The 18477-nt window shown below is 53.2% G+C and overlaps 1 protein-coding gene across 3 annotated transcripts in view; it reads left to right on the top strand.

Annotated features, from left to right (window-relative positions):
- The window catches only part of SLIT3 (slit guidance ligand 3), a 616611-nt gene that overhangs the window by 391466 nt on the left and 206668 nt on the right, over positions 1–18477 (top strand). For all 3 annotated transcript variants that reach the window (XR_010746197.1, XM_066342686.1, XM_066342687.1), the window contains exon 5: positions 11875–11946. Coding sequence is in view for 2 of the 3 variants with exons in the window: in XM_066342686.1 (XP_066198783.1) it covers positions 11875–11946 (72 nt within the window). In the remaining variant the exon portion in view is untranslated. The remainder of the gene's footprint in view (positions 1–11874; positions 11947–18477) is intronic.

Below are 18477 nucleotides of genomic sequence, written 5' to 3'. Positions count from 1 at the left end.
ATCATCCATATTATCCTGTGCCAGAGTCCAGAAACGGGGAAAGGAGGAGTTGTTCTTGGAGATGAGACGTTGTCAGGCACACGGCCCTTTTCTGGATCCAGTCCATCTCCAGATCTGCTGCTAAGGGCCCTGGCCGGTTGGCTCAGCGGTAGAGCATCAGCCTGGCGTGCGGAGGACCCGGGTTCGATTCCCGGCCAGGGCACATAGGAGAGGCGCCCATTTGCTTCTCCACCCCCCCCCCCCTTCCTCTCTGTCTCTCTCTTCCCCTCCTGCAGCCAAGGCTCCATTAGAGCAAAGATGGCCCGGGCGCTGGGGATGGCTCCTTGGCCTCTGCCCCAGGAGCTAGAGTGGCTCTGGTCTCGGCAGAGCGACGCCCCAGAGGGGCAGAGCATTGCCCCCTGGTGGGCAGAGCGTCGCCCCGGGTGGGCTTGCCAGGTGGATCCCGGTCGGGCGCATGCGGGAGTCTGTCTGACTGTCTCTCCCCGTTTCCAGCTTCAGAAAAAAACAAAACAAAAAAAAACAAAAACAAAAAACAGATGTGCTGCTACGCTCTCCCCCAGGTTTCAGGACTCTCTGAGATCTGCTTCACCAAGCTCCCAGCGTACCTGCTCGTTCCCAGGCCTCAGCTTAGCTCACTCAGCCTTTCCCAGTCGGAGATTAGCTGGGTTCCTCAGAACACAAGCCTGTGCTAGTGGCCTTGGTTCTCAAGCATGACCTGCCACCCAGGAGAGAGAGCTAGAAGGATCGAGGCATAGGGCAAGAGCTCTTTATAATCTAAAGGGTCAAAATGGACTTGGGCAGGGGGATCCTCATAGCTTGAGATTTATTCTTCATGACCCATGAACCTGGCAATGGCATGGAATCATCTTCACTTATTTTTGTATCCATTCAACATATATGTTTTAAACTATGTGTCAGGCCTTCTGCTCAGCAAAAATCTCAGACCATGTGAAACTAATAATTTAGTGATGGTGCCAGTGGGAACAACTGTGTTACCTTAACGGGCTTGACCTTCATCAGCATGGAGTTTAGCAAACAGACTTACCATTTCCCAACTCACTTTTACCTGTGCCCAGGTCCCTAATTCTCCTTTAGCTTTCTGGTCGAGCCCTATTCGACCATGCCCTGGGACAGCTACTGAGTTAAAGGACCAAGCATTGCTGGACGATCTGACATTTTGCTTGAGCCTTCTTTTTCAGCAGAGTTAAGAGGGACATGAGAGAGGGACTGTGTCCATCACAGAATCAACTTCCTCTTTCCCAATGCCAACCAACATGGGCCAAAGTGGGAACTGGAAACACAGTCTTGGCACCCACCAGAAAAACATGTTAGAAAGCACACTCTCTGCCCCCTTAATTTTTGCACAAGCAGGTCTCCGTCTGTGGGGATATCAGGCCTTGGACCTATGGCTGTCGGGCCACCCTCCGGGAGGTACACGCGGGTGTCCGGGGCAGCGATGAATCCCGAAGCCGGACAGACACACACACTTCATTTCAGAACAATTGCATAAACGCAGCCCTGGTACCCCCACCGCTGCCTCCTCGTTCATGAGGTTTCATCTCCTAATGGCGAAAGCTTCCTGGTATGGGCATGTCTTTGTACAGAAGAGAGGGCTCCGTTTGGGCCGCCTCTCCGAAGAAGAAGGCACGGGAGCAAGGACGCGTCTCCAATTAATCAGCAAATGCTTTGGCTCCAGCTTTCGGCCAGAGGATCGATTTACATAAAACTACTTCTCAAGATGACTTTGCCTCCTCCTGCTCCCCCTGCGTTCCCCCTTGTCCAGCCAGCATTCGACATGCTACTGGATTTCAGACTGACAGTGTCAGCTACGACAATCAGATTAGGGATGAAAGCCTCAGAGGGCTGCCAAGGGGAGAGGGACAGAGGGGAAGGCCGGGTGGGGACAGTGTGTCCGCCCAGGAGGGGGGTGGGCGGCACAGAAACAGGCTCCCTTTCCCAAACTCCACTGGGCTGACATGTAGCTTCACACACAGAAAAAAAAGAAAAAAGAACAGAAAAACCATTAGTCTCCATCCTTTTGAACTAGGTGGACCACCCCATCCCCCCAACCAAGATTGGGAGATTAAACCAAAACATCTCATTGGACCTAAAAATTGGCAGAAGACTTATCTCAGATACAAAATTAGATCCCACGATCAGATGATCGTCAGCATCAGATGTCTGCACACTATCTAAGGACACCGACGTCACGGCTGTACCCACAAAGGGTACGTGGTGATGGATGCAGGGATTTGATTTGAGTCAGATGCTTGCCGTTGGACTCCTGAGGATGTTTCCTGGACGACTCTGTCACGCGGGGACGTCTGGACCAGAACAGAAGGCGCAACTGGGCTGATCCTGGGAGCTCCCCAATCCCGTCTAACAGAGCTGCCTTGTCGCTACACTGCGATCATGCCGGGGATCAGCGAGCTGTTGAGAAGCTCAGCCCCTGCACCGTTCGCTGGAGATGATCCGTCAGTTATAATGCTGTTTCGTGGACGTAAAGAGCCTGAGTTGGCGTTGCCTGTGGTAACTAAGTGAAGAAAGCCTCTGTCTGGACTGGAAGTGTTTCTTAACCGCGCCAGCCCCGAAGGATTTGGGTCAGAAAGAGTCACACTACATCCCATGGATACGGGGAGGTTCTCCGCTCATAGAAAGGATGGCCAAGCAACTGGACTAGCACAGCCCATGGCTCGCTTCCCTTGATGCGGAGGTTTCTACCTTGCCTGGCTCCCCTCGTATTTCCTGTCACGTACCCCAAACCCCCAGAGCCCCACGTTGGGCTCCATCAGTTTGGTTCCAACATCATCTAAGATTCTCTCCTTCTCTGGGCAGTGAGTGGACATGTAGATGGCTACAGCGTCCAGCCGCCGGCCTTATTCTGCACCTGCCCTGTCCGGTGTAACAGGCTCCAGCCCTGTGTGGTCACTGAGCCCTTGAGACGTGGCCTGTCTGAATGGAGTTGTATGGAAGGAACATACTAGATTCCCAAGACCTGGTATAAAAAAAAAAAAAAGAAAGAAAAGCATCCCGTTAATAATTGTATACCGATTACACGTTGGAATGACAATACTTTGGATATATTGGGTTAATTAAAACACTAAAACTAATTTCAACTGTTCACTTACAGTGTTTTTAATGCAGCTAATGAAAAATTTAAATCGCCCCGGTGTTTCGTGTTGTATTTCTATGGGAGAAGGCTGTTCTGGAGCTAGTGGGTTTCCCCTGGAGGGGGGTTGGCCTCGGCTCGCTTCAGCCCTGCTTTGAAGTGGAGGCCCTGATTAGAGAGCTCTGTTGGCCGGCATGGAGGGTTACTTGTTTGTAACTTGGGGGACGTGAATCTAGCCGGGCTCTGCATTTCCCCAGCTCACCCCCTCAGGACTTGCATTGCCCACATTCAACCTGACTCACTTGTTTAATTAACCTGGGTAATCCTGATGCATTTGAGTCTGTGATCTCTGGACCATCGGTCCACAAAGAGACAACATGGGGGACCCCAGGGGTCACTACTTATAAGCAAGCCTGTACCCTGACTCCCTGGGCAGCCTTTGATGGCAGCCCGCGGTCTTCAGTCCACCCGCGGGACCCCCAGCCTGGGGGCCGGAACACCAGGCCTGGTCCGAGGTCTCCGCTCTAGACTGCCTCTCATCCTGGCCGCTCAGTCCTGCTCATGACCTGCGCCCCCCACCCCACCCCCAGTGACTTCCCCGCTACAGTGCAGCCCGGCTGGAAGACGGCTGGCAATCACCTGTCTGTGAGGCCCCACCGGGAATACCCTAGTCCCAGTCGACCCGTCAGCCCTACGGGTTTGGGAGAATCCAGGGGCACATTGCTTGGTTTTCTGCTGCCACCTCTCTGGGGTCCCAGGGAAGTGTGTCGTCTCCCATGGGCTCTTAGCTCTGGGGAGCCTCCAGACAGGGCCCTGAGTGGCTTCTAAACTATAGACACTGTCATTCTCCCCCCTTCAGGAATCAGTCCATCCTCTGGGCATTTGGCCAACACCAGCAGGCTCACACCTGAGATGTAGAAGGCCTCAGACCCAAATATTCCCTAAAAGCAGACTTAAGACACTTAAGATAGTAAGAGGCTATATGTGTTAGTTAACTTCATGCTCATAAAATGAAGATAGCGATTTGCATAGAGGGTAGAAAGCACTTGCTTGTTCATTACTGCAATGCTGAGCCCCGTTTCACAGGAGCACGAGTGAGGCTCGGAGAATTGAATTTGATGTTCTCATAAGGCATGTGGCCCATTACGGGGCACAGCTGGGATGTGGACTTGGCACCGAATCCCATGCCCTAAGCATTCTACCCACGTTCTCGAACCTGTTCAAAATTTAGACTGCAGAGCCCATCGCCAGGGCTTCTGGTGCCCCAGGTCTGGGGTGGGTCCCAGGAACCTGCGTTTAAAGTTGTTGTTGTTGTTGTTGTTGTTGTTTTTTAATCTTTTTTTTTTTTTTTTTTTTTTGTATTTTTTCCGAAGCTGGAAACGGGGAGAGACAGTCAGACAGACTCCTGCATGCGCCCAACCGGGATCCACCTGGCATGCCCACCAGGGGCGACACTCTGCCCACCAGGGGGCGATGCTCTGCCCCTCCGGGGCGTCGCTCTGCCGAGACCAGAGCCACTCTAGCGCCTGGGGCAGAGGCCAAGGAGCCATCCCCAGCGCCCGGGCCATCTTTGCTCCAATGGAGCCTTGGCTGCGGGAGGGGAGGAGAGAGACAGAGAGGGAGGAGGGGGTGGGGGTGGAGAAGCAGATGGGCGCTTCTCCTGTGTGCCCTGGCCGGGAATCGAACCCGGGTCCCCCGCACGCCAGGCCGATGCTCTACCGCTGAGCCAACCGGACAGGGCCTAAAGTTGTTGTTTTTAATGGACATTTTCACATATCTATACAAGTCAAACACAGATGCTAAAAGAATCCGCTTTGTACCCATCCAGTACCACGTCTAATCAACTCGTGGCCGCTCTTGTCGCATCTGTCCCTCGCCTCACTCCCCCTCCTTCTATGGTATTTTGAAGCAAAACCCCAGATCATTCCATCCTTAATTATTTCGGTATGTGTTTTTCAAAGGTCAAGACATAAACGAAAGGAAACATAGCCACAACGCCGTGATCACACCTAAAATTATTTTTTTTAAAAAGGGATCTCTATTTTCTCAAAGCACCGTCTGACAAGCTGTCCCCGAGCCCCACTGTGAGAACAGCCACCGGTGACACGCCAGCTCTGAACAGCATCTCCGCACTGTCCTGATGCTTATCAAACCGTGCACTTGGCAAGACAAGACCAAAGTACTTGATGAGACAAGCCTGCGTCCCTGCAAGCCCAGTGACTGAGATTGTCATCTTTTCCCTTCTCTTTCCGCCCCCCCCCAGCCCCGCACACCCCCCTGAAAACGAGAAAGAATCTGGGGCCTCGAGGAAAGCAAAGCTGGGACTTATTTCCCGTATGGGTGGGGAACAGTCTCAGGGTGAGTGTAGAGGCAGGCTTTCTCCGTGTGGCAAAGGGCAGACCCAGGCCGCTGCAGCGTGGAGGTGTCGATCTCACCTTCAGACAAGGAGGGGGTCTGTTGATTTGTAGCTGGAGCCGAGGAGAATGCCGCTCCAGGGGACAGAAACGTGGTTCTGTTCCCTTCGGTATCTCAGTATAGAACGTGGCGTAGCACTCAGTAGGCGCTCAGTTCCTCGTCTCAGAATCTGAACGGTCTGACTGGGACTTTGCTCATAAGCCCGTCGGAGAAGGCAGCGCAGAAGGAGCTCTTCCTGTGATCTTTCCCTCCGTAACTTTTAACATCAAGGGAGCAAGCAAAGTATTGATAAATTCCTGCCGCCGCGCAATACTCAGAAACCCAAACGGAGCAGTGGGGATACCGAGTGTTTTTGTTTGTTTGTTTGTTTTTGTCCCCCGTTCACACTTTGATTCTCTGGACTGCTGAGATAGGTGGTGGTTCTTTCAGGAAACGACTCAGTGGCTCCCTGTCATCTCCCTCGGACAAAGGGTGCCGCTGCCCGGGCGCCGTGCCCGGAGGTACCAGGGCTTCTCAGCTGGGATACCTGCTTGCAGCGCCTTTGGTTTTGACAGTGGCCCAACTGCAAACACAGAGTCTTGCTCGTTAAGATAAATCGCCTGCAAAAGAGATTTGCCTTTGACGATAAGTCCTCCCTGAAGTCCACGCTGGGAAGTCCCCAGGGAACACTTTTTCCTGCGTGTCTGTCCCTCCTGCCGTATAAAGTAAGCAAAAACGATGATCTTCCTCTTTGGTTTCTAGAGCAGAGTTGCTGTGTCATAGTTCCTCTGTGTTAGGACTTGGGGTTGGGAGGGACAGGGCTCACTTTTGTTAGGGATGGTGATACTGAGAATACGAGAAATTGTGGATTCCTGGATTATCCATCAGAAATTCAGAAATCCCTAAATGAGTTTTGATTGATACCTACTGCACCAATGGGCAGTTTTCCTTCCTACTGGGCAGTGACTGGGAAAGGAATTTTAATGCAAACTCAGGCCGAAGAGAATCAGAATGGTAATCCACCGCCTTGATCCTAAATCCAATTCATGGTTCCAAATGCATCCAAAATATAATGGGTCCAAACTCAGATCGCCTTCTCATTTAGTTTAGCTAATCAAGAGTTGATGGTTTATTTTTTCTCCCACTGAAAAGGCACCTGATTGGTCGCAGTACAAGCAAGGGGTTTGAGGGTTTAGACGAAGAAGTTTCCAGACTGGGTTGTTTCCGTTTTCTTCCGTCGGTTAGCTTCCTGCTGTGGCCTCTTGATCTTCGGTCCTGGATGTGTCATGTCTAAAAAAAAACAAAAACAAAACCTTCTGAGAACTTCTTGATTCAGGGGAACTGTCCTTGAAGGCTTCTTAGGAAATGCTTTGGATTAGATCCCGTGAACCCCCTGGACTGACGCGCTCTCCCATCTCCGGCTTCTTTGGTCTTCGCTGCTGAAGGTCATGGCTGGGAATCTCCCAGCCAGCTGCCCTTGGGTCCCTGGAGCCACCTCGTCCAGCCTTATGGAGAACAGGTGGAGCCAGGGAGTCTGCGTCTCTCCTGGGTCTCTAGCCAAGGACTGCCTGGTGCAGGGCTGCAAACATGAGAGACAGGAGCTCCCAGGCTGTTGGGCTAAGGCAGGATTTGACCTAATTTGTCCTTGATCCCCCTTCTCCGTGCTGCTCCTCCCTCCCGTACTGGTCTCTCCCAGGGGCCCCTTGTGAGGCCACCACCTGGCTAAGTGTCTGTTTCTGAGAGAGCCCCCCATCCCCACCCCCAAGACAGACCCTGTTCTCCTGGACCAGCCTCTCCTGTCTCAGCCAAAAGAATCTAGAATCAAAAATGGGTACTGCTGTCTAGATGGTAGAGGACGCAAGCTCTACTCCTCCCCCAGACTGTACGGGAAGAGCATCAGCAGCACTCGTGTACTTTGTTCTTTGCAGAGTTGCAGGCACGTGTCCTGAGGAGGATGTGAATTCAGGGCTAAATGGGCGGTGGGGGGGGGGGGGGAGCGGGAGCCTAAGAAATGAACACAGCCATTCATTGAATGACTGCAGGATTCCAGCTGCTGTGCGAAGTACACATGCACATCAACCCGTTTCACCCTCACGATGAACCTCGGAAGCCTGTCGAGTAAGTCCTACCGTACAGGTGGGGAAACTGAGGCACGGAGCATTTCAGTAGTTGGCACGATCCTATAGGGAAGAAGTGGCTCCACCCGCCTCAGAAACAAGAATTCCCCAAGGCTGAGGGAGCTCCCGAGCCCCATTTCATATCTGCTGAATAACTAGAGATCGAATATCTAGGAGCGAATTCCCCCACCACCAACCCCACCATCACCAGAAACATAGACAGGACTTCCCGGAAGCACAGATGTGACCGGGATGAGCCTGTTGTTCCCGGGGGAGCCAAGGGCAGTCTGTCTTCCTGCTGCTCGCCTCTCCATCTTGCCGGGTGGAAGCATGGGGTGGTCCGGGCTGGGGGTAAGGGTGGGGACTGTCACTCACTGTTGCTCAGAGAACAAAGCATGCCTGACATTGCAGGGAGAGCCCCGGGAAGCATTTCAAAAGCTCCGCTGGAACTAGACAACCTTTCAATCCATTTATCAAAGTGTCTGCAGTTCCCGTCCCAAGGTAGATGAAGCAATAATAAATTTGCGAAGAAAGTTAATCTGTGTCCAAAGCATTTTAGTAAATTAAAAAAAGGGGGTGGGGAGATGGCTGGACGGGGGATATATTGGTTCTTGCCAACTTCTATTTGACTTACTGTCTCCTTAATAAGTCCTCTATGGTTCTTGTGTTTTTGGATGGAATAATCAGTCGGTTAATCATTTTCCGGAAGCAGGAAAATGCACTTTAGCTAATGCAGTTCCCTTTCTTTAAGAAGTCTAATTATTCAAAAAGGCGTCCCAATTCATAACCCCACTTCCCAACCAAGGAAGCCTTTCCCGCCAGCCATCTTGAGCTCCCAGAAACCCCCAGCTCAGCTCTCTCCCACCCTACTCCAACCTCATATCTTCCATCTAAGGTTGTTTTTGTTTTGTTTTTTATATAAAAAAAGCAAAGTCCCTTTTCCTGGCCGCCTCCCAGCACTTCCCCTCAGGAAGGATAAGGTACTCAAGCCTCAACGAGCAATTGGCCCGAACTGAGCTCTTGAGCGCGCCACGGATAGATTTTGTTATTTTTATTTAAGTGTCAGCGGAAAATGGTGGCTCTCGTCTCTCTCAAGGATAGTACTTAACAATAGCTCCACGCTCTGGCACCACGCTGGGATAAACACACTATTAGGAACCCTCACAAAGGCCCCCCGAGGTAATTGCGAAGGGACAGTTACCGAAAATGAAGCGGCAGCCCCCTCTCCCGAAGCCTCCCGCACGCCCCATCAGCCACCCCATTAAAGTTGTCAGTTTGTCAGCCTACTGAAGGTATTTATGAAATCAATATACGCTCCCGCAGACCGATGGCAGCGGCGTTGTTAGCCGGAGAAGAGAGGCTCAATGGGAAATAAAATTAATAAAATGTATAAGCAGATGGTCATGGAGAACAGATAAATTCCCTACAATCTCCTGTTTTGCTCAGTCGTGGCAGGAGGGGAGCCAAGCTTTATTTACCCTGGGCTCCTTAAACTCGCAGCTGGACTGGGGATACTCACAGCAGGAAAACAGAGAACAGACACCCAGGTGGCAAGGGCAGGCTCTCGCCAGCGTGACCGCTTTCTGTGGGAGATTCCCTGGCCACTCCACCGGACTTTTCTGCTTAAACACTGCTCTCCTCTCTCCGGCCCACCGTTCCGCAAACCAGAACCTTCATGCGACTGCTGTTCCTTCTGTGTGGCGGGGGGTGCCTTAAACTTAAAGGGGTTCATGCGCTGCTGGGGCATGTATGTGCCCCTTCTGGTAGCTTCCCAGCATGGTTAGAGGTGACCCTTCTAAACCCCTCTTCCTGTCTGCTCCCCTGGCCTGGAGTTTGCTCACCAGCCATTTGCCGGGAGTGTGGCCCAAGCTGTTTCCTAAAGTGGCCAAAGATAGCAGCGGAGCCTGGGAGGGGCGTGGGCGGGGGCTTGCTGTCCCGGAGACCAGCCTGTGCTTGGCGGAGGAGATGAGCCCATTGTGGCCGCCAGAGCCTTGGGCATGGCCCAGATGCCTGGTGGAAATTGCATTAGTCAGATGACAGGGCCTGGGCCCCCTACTCGTGGAGGCTGATGGAGAGCAGAGGAGCGGCCTTGGTGACACTGCCTGACCTTTGCTGTCACCGTGGGCTTTGTCCAGTGCCCCGACTTCAGGCTGGAGCCCTGCTCATTGAATCAGGCCCAGCCGGGGGAGCCTGCAGCGGGGCTCACCGCACCTCTAAATGCACTTACATCGGTGGCAGACAGAGGAAACCAGATTTCAGACGGGGAGCATCCCGTTATTCAGCCCAAGGAGCCTCTCGAGCTCAGATCTGCGCCCTGCCCCGACACTGAGCCCTGCCTGGGAGCTCAGATCTGTGCCCTGCCCCGACACTGAGCCCTGCCTGGGAGCTGAGATCTGCGCCCTGCCCCGACGCTGAGCCACGCCTGGGAGCTCAGATCTGTGCCCTGCCCCGACACTGAGCCCTGCCTGGGAGCTCGGATCTGCGCCCTGCCCCGACGCTGAGCCCTGCCTGGGAGCTCGGATCTGCGCCCTGCCCCGACGCTGAGCCCTGCCTGGGAGCTCGGATCTGCGCCCTGCCCCGACGCTGAGCCCTGCCTGGGAGCTCGGATCTGCACCCTGCCCCGACGCTGAGCCCTGCCTGGGAGCTTAGCCGTGGCCCCAGCCACGACCCAGGTGGCACGTTTTCGCCAGCTCAGAGCGGGACAGGTCCTCTCAGCAGGCCAGAGGAGAAAAGCGGAGCCTCTCTTCTGCCTTCTATTTCTCTTCCTGCCCCCTTGCAAGATGTTCATTTAGATGGCCCCGGTCTGCTGGAGGATGGCGATCTGACCTCTCTTTCCAGAGCCATCTACAGCTTTTGATTAGGTGTCCCTGGGACGTCAGCTTGGGAGTGGCCCTTGGTGCACTGACTCTAGGTCAACTGAGCACTTAAACACGTGTTTACCCTGTGACCCAGCACCTGCTCTGTATAGGACTTTATACCAAGGAACAAATGTCCCCAAATTATGTGGGCAGGAAAATTCATCCTAATGTTTCCTAAAATAGCAAATCAATTGATTAACTAATTAATTAATACCCAACAATGTGGGATCATATAGCCACTGACACAACTAGGTCATATACAGGCATTAAAAATGTTGGCGTAGATGTACTGTTAATGACATGAACAGATGTTCTCAATATAATAAGTGAAAAAAGAGGTTATAACAGACTGTATGCTATGAGATCATGTTGGTGAAGTTTATATATAAATTATTCCTAATTGGTAACAGTGGTTGTGTCTGGGTAGGTCATTTTTTTTTTTTTTTTTTTGCTTCAATATCCAAAGGTTTTTTTGTGTTCTTTTCAAAATAATGGAGATAGATAACTATATATAATGCACATGTGTGTATATATATGGTTGATATATATAACTATAGATATACACATATATATGATCAATTACTCACTGAGATCCCAAGCAGCTTGAGGTATGAATGAAAACAAGTGCATGTGTTTGGTCTAACAAAAAATAAAAATAAAATAGGAGAACGAAACGGGAAAGGCTGCAGGGGTCTTAGGAAAGGACACTGAGGCTTTCAGGATTCTCAAAGGGGACTCTGGCAGAAGATTCGAGAGCTGACCCTCTGTCCCTTGCCCTCCCTCCTCAAAGCATCGTTCGCACTGCCTAATGCTCCACGAGGTGCCAGTGGAGCCCCCATTTGGGATGGCTTTGTGGAAAGCGCAATTTGAATTCATCAGGCCTATCGCTGAGACAATCCAGGGGACCCCCAGGGGTCTCGGGGCTCCAGAAGGAGCGGGGAGGCCGTTCCCTATCAGGATACCAGGGTGGCCAGGCTCCGCTCCAATCCCAGATGACAAAGGCCGAGGGTCCCTGAGAGATGGAAAATGGAATGGCGTTGACCCTGCAGTGGGGGAGGGACGCCTGCGGGGGAGGAGGGGCAAGGGGGTCGTCCCTGGGAGGTGGCAAAACAGAGACTTGGGTGCAGTGTGTGCAACAAATAACCCAGCGTCTTGGCTCGTGGCCTGGAGGTGTGAGACCACCCACAGAGCCCGCCCTGGAGGCGAGCGGCTCCCGCCTGGTAACCATTTCAGCGAAGGTGGTCTCTGGAGGAACAATGCGAAGGCTTGTAGCAGCCTGGGGCCTGAGACTAAACAGTCCCCACACAGCCTCCGAGGGGTTTTGTTATCATAATGAGATGCAGATAAAGCCAGGCCTGGGCGGTTAACTCCGTGTGCCTCTTCTCTTCCTGTTTAGAGACCTGAGCGAGAACCAGATCCTGGGCGTCCCGAGGAAGGCGTTCCGCGGCATCGCCGACGTGAGGAACCTGTGAGTGATGTTTTCTGTTGCTTCGCTGCACGTGTGGCCGTCTGGCCAGAGCAGGGGTGAGGGACGGGACAGGGAGGCGGGCTCCCCGTGCGTGCGCGTGCTGCCACGGAGACACAGCGAGGGGGGGACGCGCCCCAGCGGTTCCCAGGGAGCACACGTGGAATGCCACCACAGCTCCACGCAGCCCTGCCCTTTCCTGGTTATTCGTCCCCAGGTGTGAGCGTCAGCGTCCCACCTGGGTCAGAGGCTGGCCCCGCAGTAGCTCTGTGGCCTGGGACTCAACTCTGCTGCTTCTGGTGTCATTATCTGCTGTAAAACGGGGATGAGAGCCGGGTGGGGGTGCGGATGCAAATGAGGAAATATTTTAAATACTCAACTGCATTGCACATGGTACCTGTTCATTACATGGGAGCCATGATGATGATGATGATGATGGCTGTGATGCTGACGATCTCACTGTTATTAGTAGAATCTTGTGAGAGAGCACTCGGACTTGTGTCCCAGGATCCTGGGGAGACACAGACCGATCCAATTCACTAGGCTCTTCTATTTTTTTATTCATTTATTTTTACTTGAAATAATTAATGGTTCACAGGAAGTTTCACCGAATGGTAGCCAGGTCTAGGTACTGTTGCACCCAGTTTTCTCCCGACACTGACATCTTACATAACTATGGCATATATCAAAATCAGGAAACCAACATGGGTATATTCCACCGACCTCAGTCTTCAGATCCCGCGGATTTACGCGCGCTCATTTATGTGTGCGCGCGCACGCATGCGCAGCTCTGTGTCACTTTCTCACTGGCTAAGCCCGTGGGGGCAAGCCACGCGGATTGTTCCGTCGCGTGTTGAACTTGCCACATAGCCTTGGTCATGTCCTACCTGGCTTTCACTGCTTGCTGCTGTCAGTGTCTCCTCACGCTCATGAAGAATGTGCCTTCTGAATTTTCTGCCCACCCCACCGTGTCCCTGTTTTCAGGGCCTGTGTTTGGAGAGGATCAGAGAAGGTCTGGTTGGTGGGAGCAGACATTTCTGCCCACCGGCCTCCTCCACGGGCTCACATTCAACTTGAGAAATCTTGAAGGGGGTTTTCTTAAACTACATTAGCTGGCTCTCTTCCCTGTGAGGACTGTTGGGATTGGAGCATCCTGGGAAGGTGCGGATGGCTTCCAGATGCCGCTAGCTACCTCCTCGTTGCTGAGAACTTGGAGAGCTTTGGACAGTGAACGTGCAAAGTACAGCCGAGGGCGAGGCGTGTCAGGGTGAAGGGAGCAGAGGGCGGGGGGACCTTGCCGGGAGCTCCCAACAGGAGGCTGCCCGCTGCTTCCCCTGGGCGTGTTTGCCCCAGAGCGGACAAGACGGGCGGGGCAGACAGAGCTCAGGGAAGGTGACTCCAGATTGTGCACATAAACCAAAACGGAGAGGTTGTGTTAATTAGCAGCCCCGAAATGAAGGCAAGAGGGGAGCTTGGAGAGCAGGTCGGAGGTGAGAACCTCGAGGACCTGAGAAGGGCAGTGACAAACTCAAGGTCAACCAGCTTCTTGACGATTAAGCCCTAAATTAACATTTTACTTCTATAAAGTGTTATATCTGTCCCATCTCATGGCTCTCATTTTAAATGGGCCAGTTAACAACAACAAACATATTCTGGTGATACAGAAACAGGGCTGTGTAATTCCTACTACATTTTTGATTCCCAGGAAAGTGATTAAATCTCCCAGTGGCCCTCAATAGTGCCTGGGGGTTTGGGGTTCATTGTTGTTATTTTCCTGTGTAATATCTTTAACTTCACAAAGGCCCCGGGGGCTAAAAGAAGCAGGGCTCTGTGGTCGGAGACTCCTGTGTCACTAGGAAACTACTGTCGGGCTCCCTTCCCCGGGCCACACAGATGTGTGCTGCTCAAGCGGCTGAAGGAGAAGGATCTCTCTGGTTGATACCCAGGGTCAGCATGTGGTCCTGGGCAGAGAGGGGAGAAACTCAGTGCTTAAAGGATGAATTAACCAAAAAACCTGAAGATGGACTGATGACTTAACACCTCTAATCAGTTCAGTCAGTTCACATTTGTTGGCCAGAAACTGTAAGTCCCAAAAGTATAATTCATGTTCTCAGGTGGCTTACGGTAAAACCAGGGGCAAGAAAACACAGGCATACAAGAGACTGTTCTGTGAGTTAACGATCCGCATGAAAATTGGCGAATGAGTGGCTACGCACAGTAAAGGGTTAAGAGAGCTCAGAGAAGGAAAATCACTTTAGGCAGTGTTGTCTGAAGGTTAGCGTCATGGCTTTGGAGTCTGACAGATCTGCGTCTGATTTCCAGCTGTTCTGTCTACCGACTGAGTCTGTGACCCTAAGTACATTACTGGACACTTCTGAGCCTGGGTTTCCTCCACTAGAAGATGAGGCTGAGAATTATACTTAACCTTCTAGGGTTTTTTGTGCAGGTTAATAAAATAACGCATGTAAATAACGTAGCGCCGTGCTTGGCACATGAAGTTGTTCAGAAAGTTCTAGCCACTCTTACTGCTGTAGTCCTTTGTTACTGCCAGGCTTCTAAAGACTTTAGCTGGGCCCGAACAATGATTGGATTTCACAGCGCGAGCAAGGCAAATAGCGTGTGCACAGTGTGGAGGCAAACCTGCATAAGGTGTGTTTCACGGGACACGGCAGAGCCGTCCCCTGGGCCGGGGGGTGGTTACGAGGCGGAACAAGAGGGGATAAGGTGAGAAAGGAGAGAGGAGGCTGGGCGGCCGAGAGCCTTGGCCGCCAGCAGTCTGCACTGTAGATGCCGATACCAAGAGAGCCGCTGGCTTCTGGCCTGGGGAAGGTCATGATGGAGACAGCGTTCCGGAGGAGAACGCGAGGACGGGGAGGTGGAAGGGGGAAGGCCGGGGCTGGGGATGCCGCCATGGTCACACCCACCCGAGGGATCTGGGCTCGCCCTGGGGAGAGAGCAGCCGGAGGTGGAAGGAAGCGTCCACGGGGACCACGCGGCACAGCTGGTCAGCAATGAGTTATGGGAGCCAGGGAAGAGGAAGCAGAAAAGGGGTGTGTTCCGAGCTCTGACAGTATGGAGAATGCTGGCACATCCTCGTAGTCACTCGTCCGTGCAGCCATCAGAGTATCTTTTTGAGCCTATCAAATGCTAGTTCTGGGGGAAACAGAAGCAAGTAGAATACACAGGTCTGTGGGCCCCACCTTCTTAGAGCTTCCAGTCCACGGAGACAGGAAGGTCGGGAGGAAGGACCAGAGATGGGTGTGAAGGGATGTCAAGGCTTCTGGGGACGTTGTGAACAGAGCCTCTTCCCACGTGTGTTCAGAAACTGGTGGCTGACACGCCACCCGGTTCCTGCTGGTGAAATGACTTTGGTCCGTGGGCCACAGCTACGTCTGCAGGCCCCAGCTTCCGTGGTTTTAATAAGAGGGTGGCCTTCAGCGCAAAGGTCACGTGAGTAATTAGAGCTACAGGACGGAAGCTGAGGAGCGAGTCCAAGGAGGGGACATCTGGGTGAAGGCCACAATCGAAGATGTACGTTTAAATATGCATCTGTCCGTGTAAAATAGGAGAGGCTTTGCAGAGATTAAGTCTGGATGAAACCAGTTAGGGAAACACTCCTCCTGCTAGTCCTCAGTTACCCAGGTGGAGACGGTCCCCTCTCGTACGTGCCGTGAGCGGCAAATCTTCCATCTCAGGACTATGCCCCCATCCTCAGTCCGTCTGGGAACGCTGCCGGGCCCGGCCCTCTCCCGATTCTTGTGTGCGCCGGGCCGCGAACACCGTTCCATTGCTCTGGTGAAACAGGCGCAGATGACAGATTGGGGGTTGCTGGGCTGTAAAGGGCTGCCGTTGGACCTCTCTCTGATGCCAGGTGCTTCAGTGAGGGGAGAGAGTCAAGCAGTGTCTTCTTTTTTTTAACTTCGTCATTTTGACATGGACTTTCTTGGCCTGCCCTGGCCTCCTCCCCCTTCAAGAAGGAAGAGCCTGTGTTATCCACACTTTCCATATGTTGACATTAAGTTTCGATCAGTGCATGCAATTTGGTAAGAGACAGTGGGGCCGAGGCCGACCCGCCCAGCCTATGCTTAGTGACCCGCCCAGCCACCTTTCGGACTCCAGCCGCAGAAAGGCCCGTGCGCTCAGATTCCTCCGCGCCCAGCCCTGCTGGCCGCAGGGAGAAGGACCAGCTGCTGCGAGGAGGCTGCCGGCAGGTGGAGGGCAGCCTGGTTCGCGGAGGCGGGTAGGCAAGTGTGCAGCTTTCATCAGCGCCCAAGGAGGGGCGCGGGCAGGTCAGGCTGGAGCCCGGTGGGGGTGCAGAGCCATCCATGTCACCCTGGTGTTGAAGGGACTGGGCGCCCTGCCCCCCACCCCCGGGCCGCGGAAGGAAACTTCTAATTGCGTCCTGCTTCTCCGGAGAGAAGAGAGAAAGTAATTAGCTGGGGATACCACTCTGTGCAATGACTAAAAGCTGATTTTCTGGGCCGGTCCCAATCGGCTGCCAGTCTGGAGAGGTGCTATATTTAAGGAGAGACAGGCAGTTGGATGAGCAAATTGATCTGGAGGAAGAGACACTCAGAGAGACGGGTCTGTAGATAGCACAGCGTTCCACACGCCAGGATCGCACGCTGTATGTAAACGCTGTGCTCGATACTGGACAAAGACCCAGCAAGAAAGGGAGGGTGGGGGAGGGGGAGATGGAGAGGGCGACAGGGAGAGGGAGGGGGGAAGGGAGGGAGAGGGAGAGGATACCAGAAAGACATAAAGATAGGAGAAAAAGAAATGAATTGAGGGGGAAAAAAAGAGATGACAAGCCACGACCCAACAAAGCAGAATAAGAAAAAGACAAAAACCAGTACAGATTGTTTTTCTAAAATGTCCCTTTGCCCTGTCTTTCTCAGCAGTCGCGTTCCCCTCTGTTTTTCAGTTTCTATTTGCGAGGGCTCTGTAGGACATGCATTCCAGAAGGGAAAATCAATAACCCCTGTCTCTGCCAGCTCGCAGAATTCGGAATTGACGGCTTCAAAACAAAGCTGGGCAGGCGGCCTTTGTGTTCTCTAGTTAGTCTGAGTTGCTGCACTGCCCTCCTGCTTCCTGAGATTAATGAGGGCTGTCTCCGCCCCAGTGAGCAGGCAGTAATCTTATGTGAGGGTGAGGGAGGTGTGGGGAGGGACGCGGAACACCCACTCCATCGGTACCGTCTCTGTCTGCTCATCTCGGCGAGCATTCGTGCTGTCGCTGCACCTGCAGCACAGTTCACGGCCCTGGGTCCCGGTTGTGCCCTGCAAGGCTCGACACAATCTGGGTCCTCTCTCACTCCTATCGTGCTTCCCATGCTCCACTTCGTCCCTTGAACACACCAAGCTCCTTCCTGCCTCAGGGCCTTTGCACTTGCTGTTTCCTTTGCATGGGATATACTAATACCAAACCCTCAGACCTCCACACAGTTGACTCCTTCTGGATCCCTCACATGTCAGCTCAAACGTCACCTCCTCAGAGTGGCCTTCCCCGACAGATTTAAAGCAGCTCCCCGGCACCCACCGCCCCTCCTCTCTATCCCTTACCCAGTTATGTTTCAGAATGAACACGTGTGCACAGGGACCCTGCCTGTCTCAATCACTGGAAGCCCCAGGGCCCAGACAATTCATGGCAGAGAATAAGGTGAACTAAAAATGTATCGAAGAAATGCATTTGTCCATTCATTCCTCAAGTGTTTGCAGTTGGCCGATTACATACAAGAAATCATGCACAATGGTTGAAGTGTTTAATGTGGAAATAGTATTATGAACAGAATAAGACCCCAGCCTTGTACTTGGAGAACTCACAGTTGGGAAACAGCAGTTGCAGGACACAGGCAGGACTGTGCTGAAGGTACAGACACAGCTGTGGGAAAGCCCAGAGAGACTGGCCTGATTCTGGCTTCAGGCAGGAAGTGACATGAGACTGGGTTTTGAGGGATGAGTAGGAGTTTTTCCAGGGCAACAGCACTCCAGGCAGAAACAACAGCATGTGAGAAGTCACCAGCCCGTGCAAAGGCACAGAGGCGTGTGGAAGAGTTGACCCTTGCCAGATTCCCGGCTGGAGCTCAGTGCCCGCGGGTGGCGGTGGTGCAGTTGCTCGGAGGTGTGGGGGGCCTGCGTCAAGCAGGTGAAGTGGAGCTGAAGAGCCAGCGTCTGCCTACAGAGAGCTGCGAAGGAAGCCGAAAGGGGCCCGGCTGGGTGGGTGGCCTGAGCGCCTGTCACCAGGGCTTATCGGGCAGAGGAGGGGTGGCCTTCAGTGCACGGTGTCTCTGGGACGTGGACAGGGACTAGCGCCCGCCTCTCAGGACGAAAGCCTTGCCGCACCTTGGAAGAGGGATTTGGGGAAATCTCTCGCAGAAGCTGATTTATCACCTTGCGGGGGCAGCAGGCCCTCCAACCTTTCCTCCCTCGCGGTCCTGGCTGAGCGTCAGGCTCAGAATTGCTGCTGGAGGAGGCTGCCCTGGACCCAGTCCGCACGGCGCCCCCCAGACTCAGAGCTGCTGCTGGAGGAGGCTGC

Source organism: Saccopteryx leptura, chromosome 6 (genome assembly GCF_036850995.1).
Source record: "Saccopteryx leptura isolate mSacLep1 chromosome 6, mSacLep1_pri_phased_curated, whole genome shotgun sequence".
Lineage (NCBI taxonomy): Eukaryota > Metazoa > Chordata > Mammalia > Chiroptera > Emballonuridae > Saccopteryx > Saccopteryx leptura.
The sequence above is the reverse complement of the archived record's forward strand: the minus strand, read 5'-3'. Positions and strand labels throughout refer to the sequence as shown.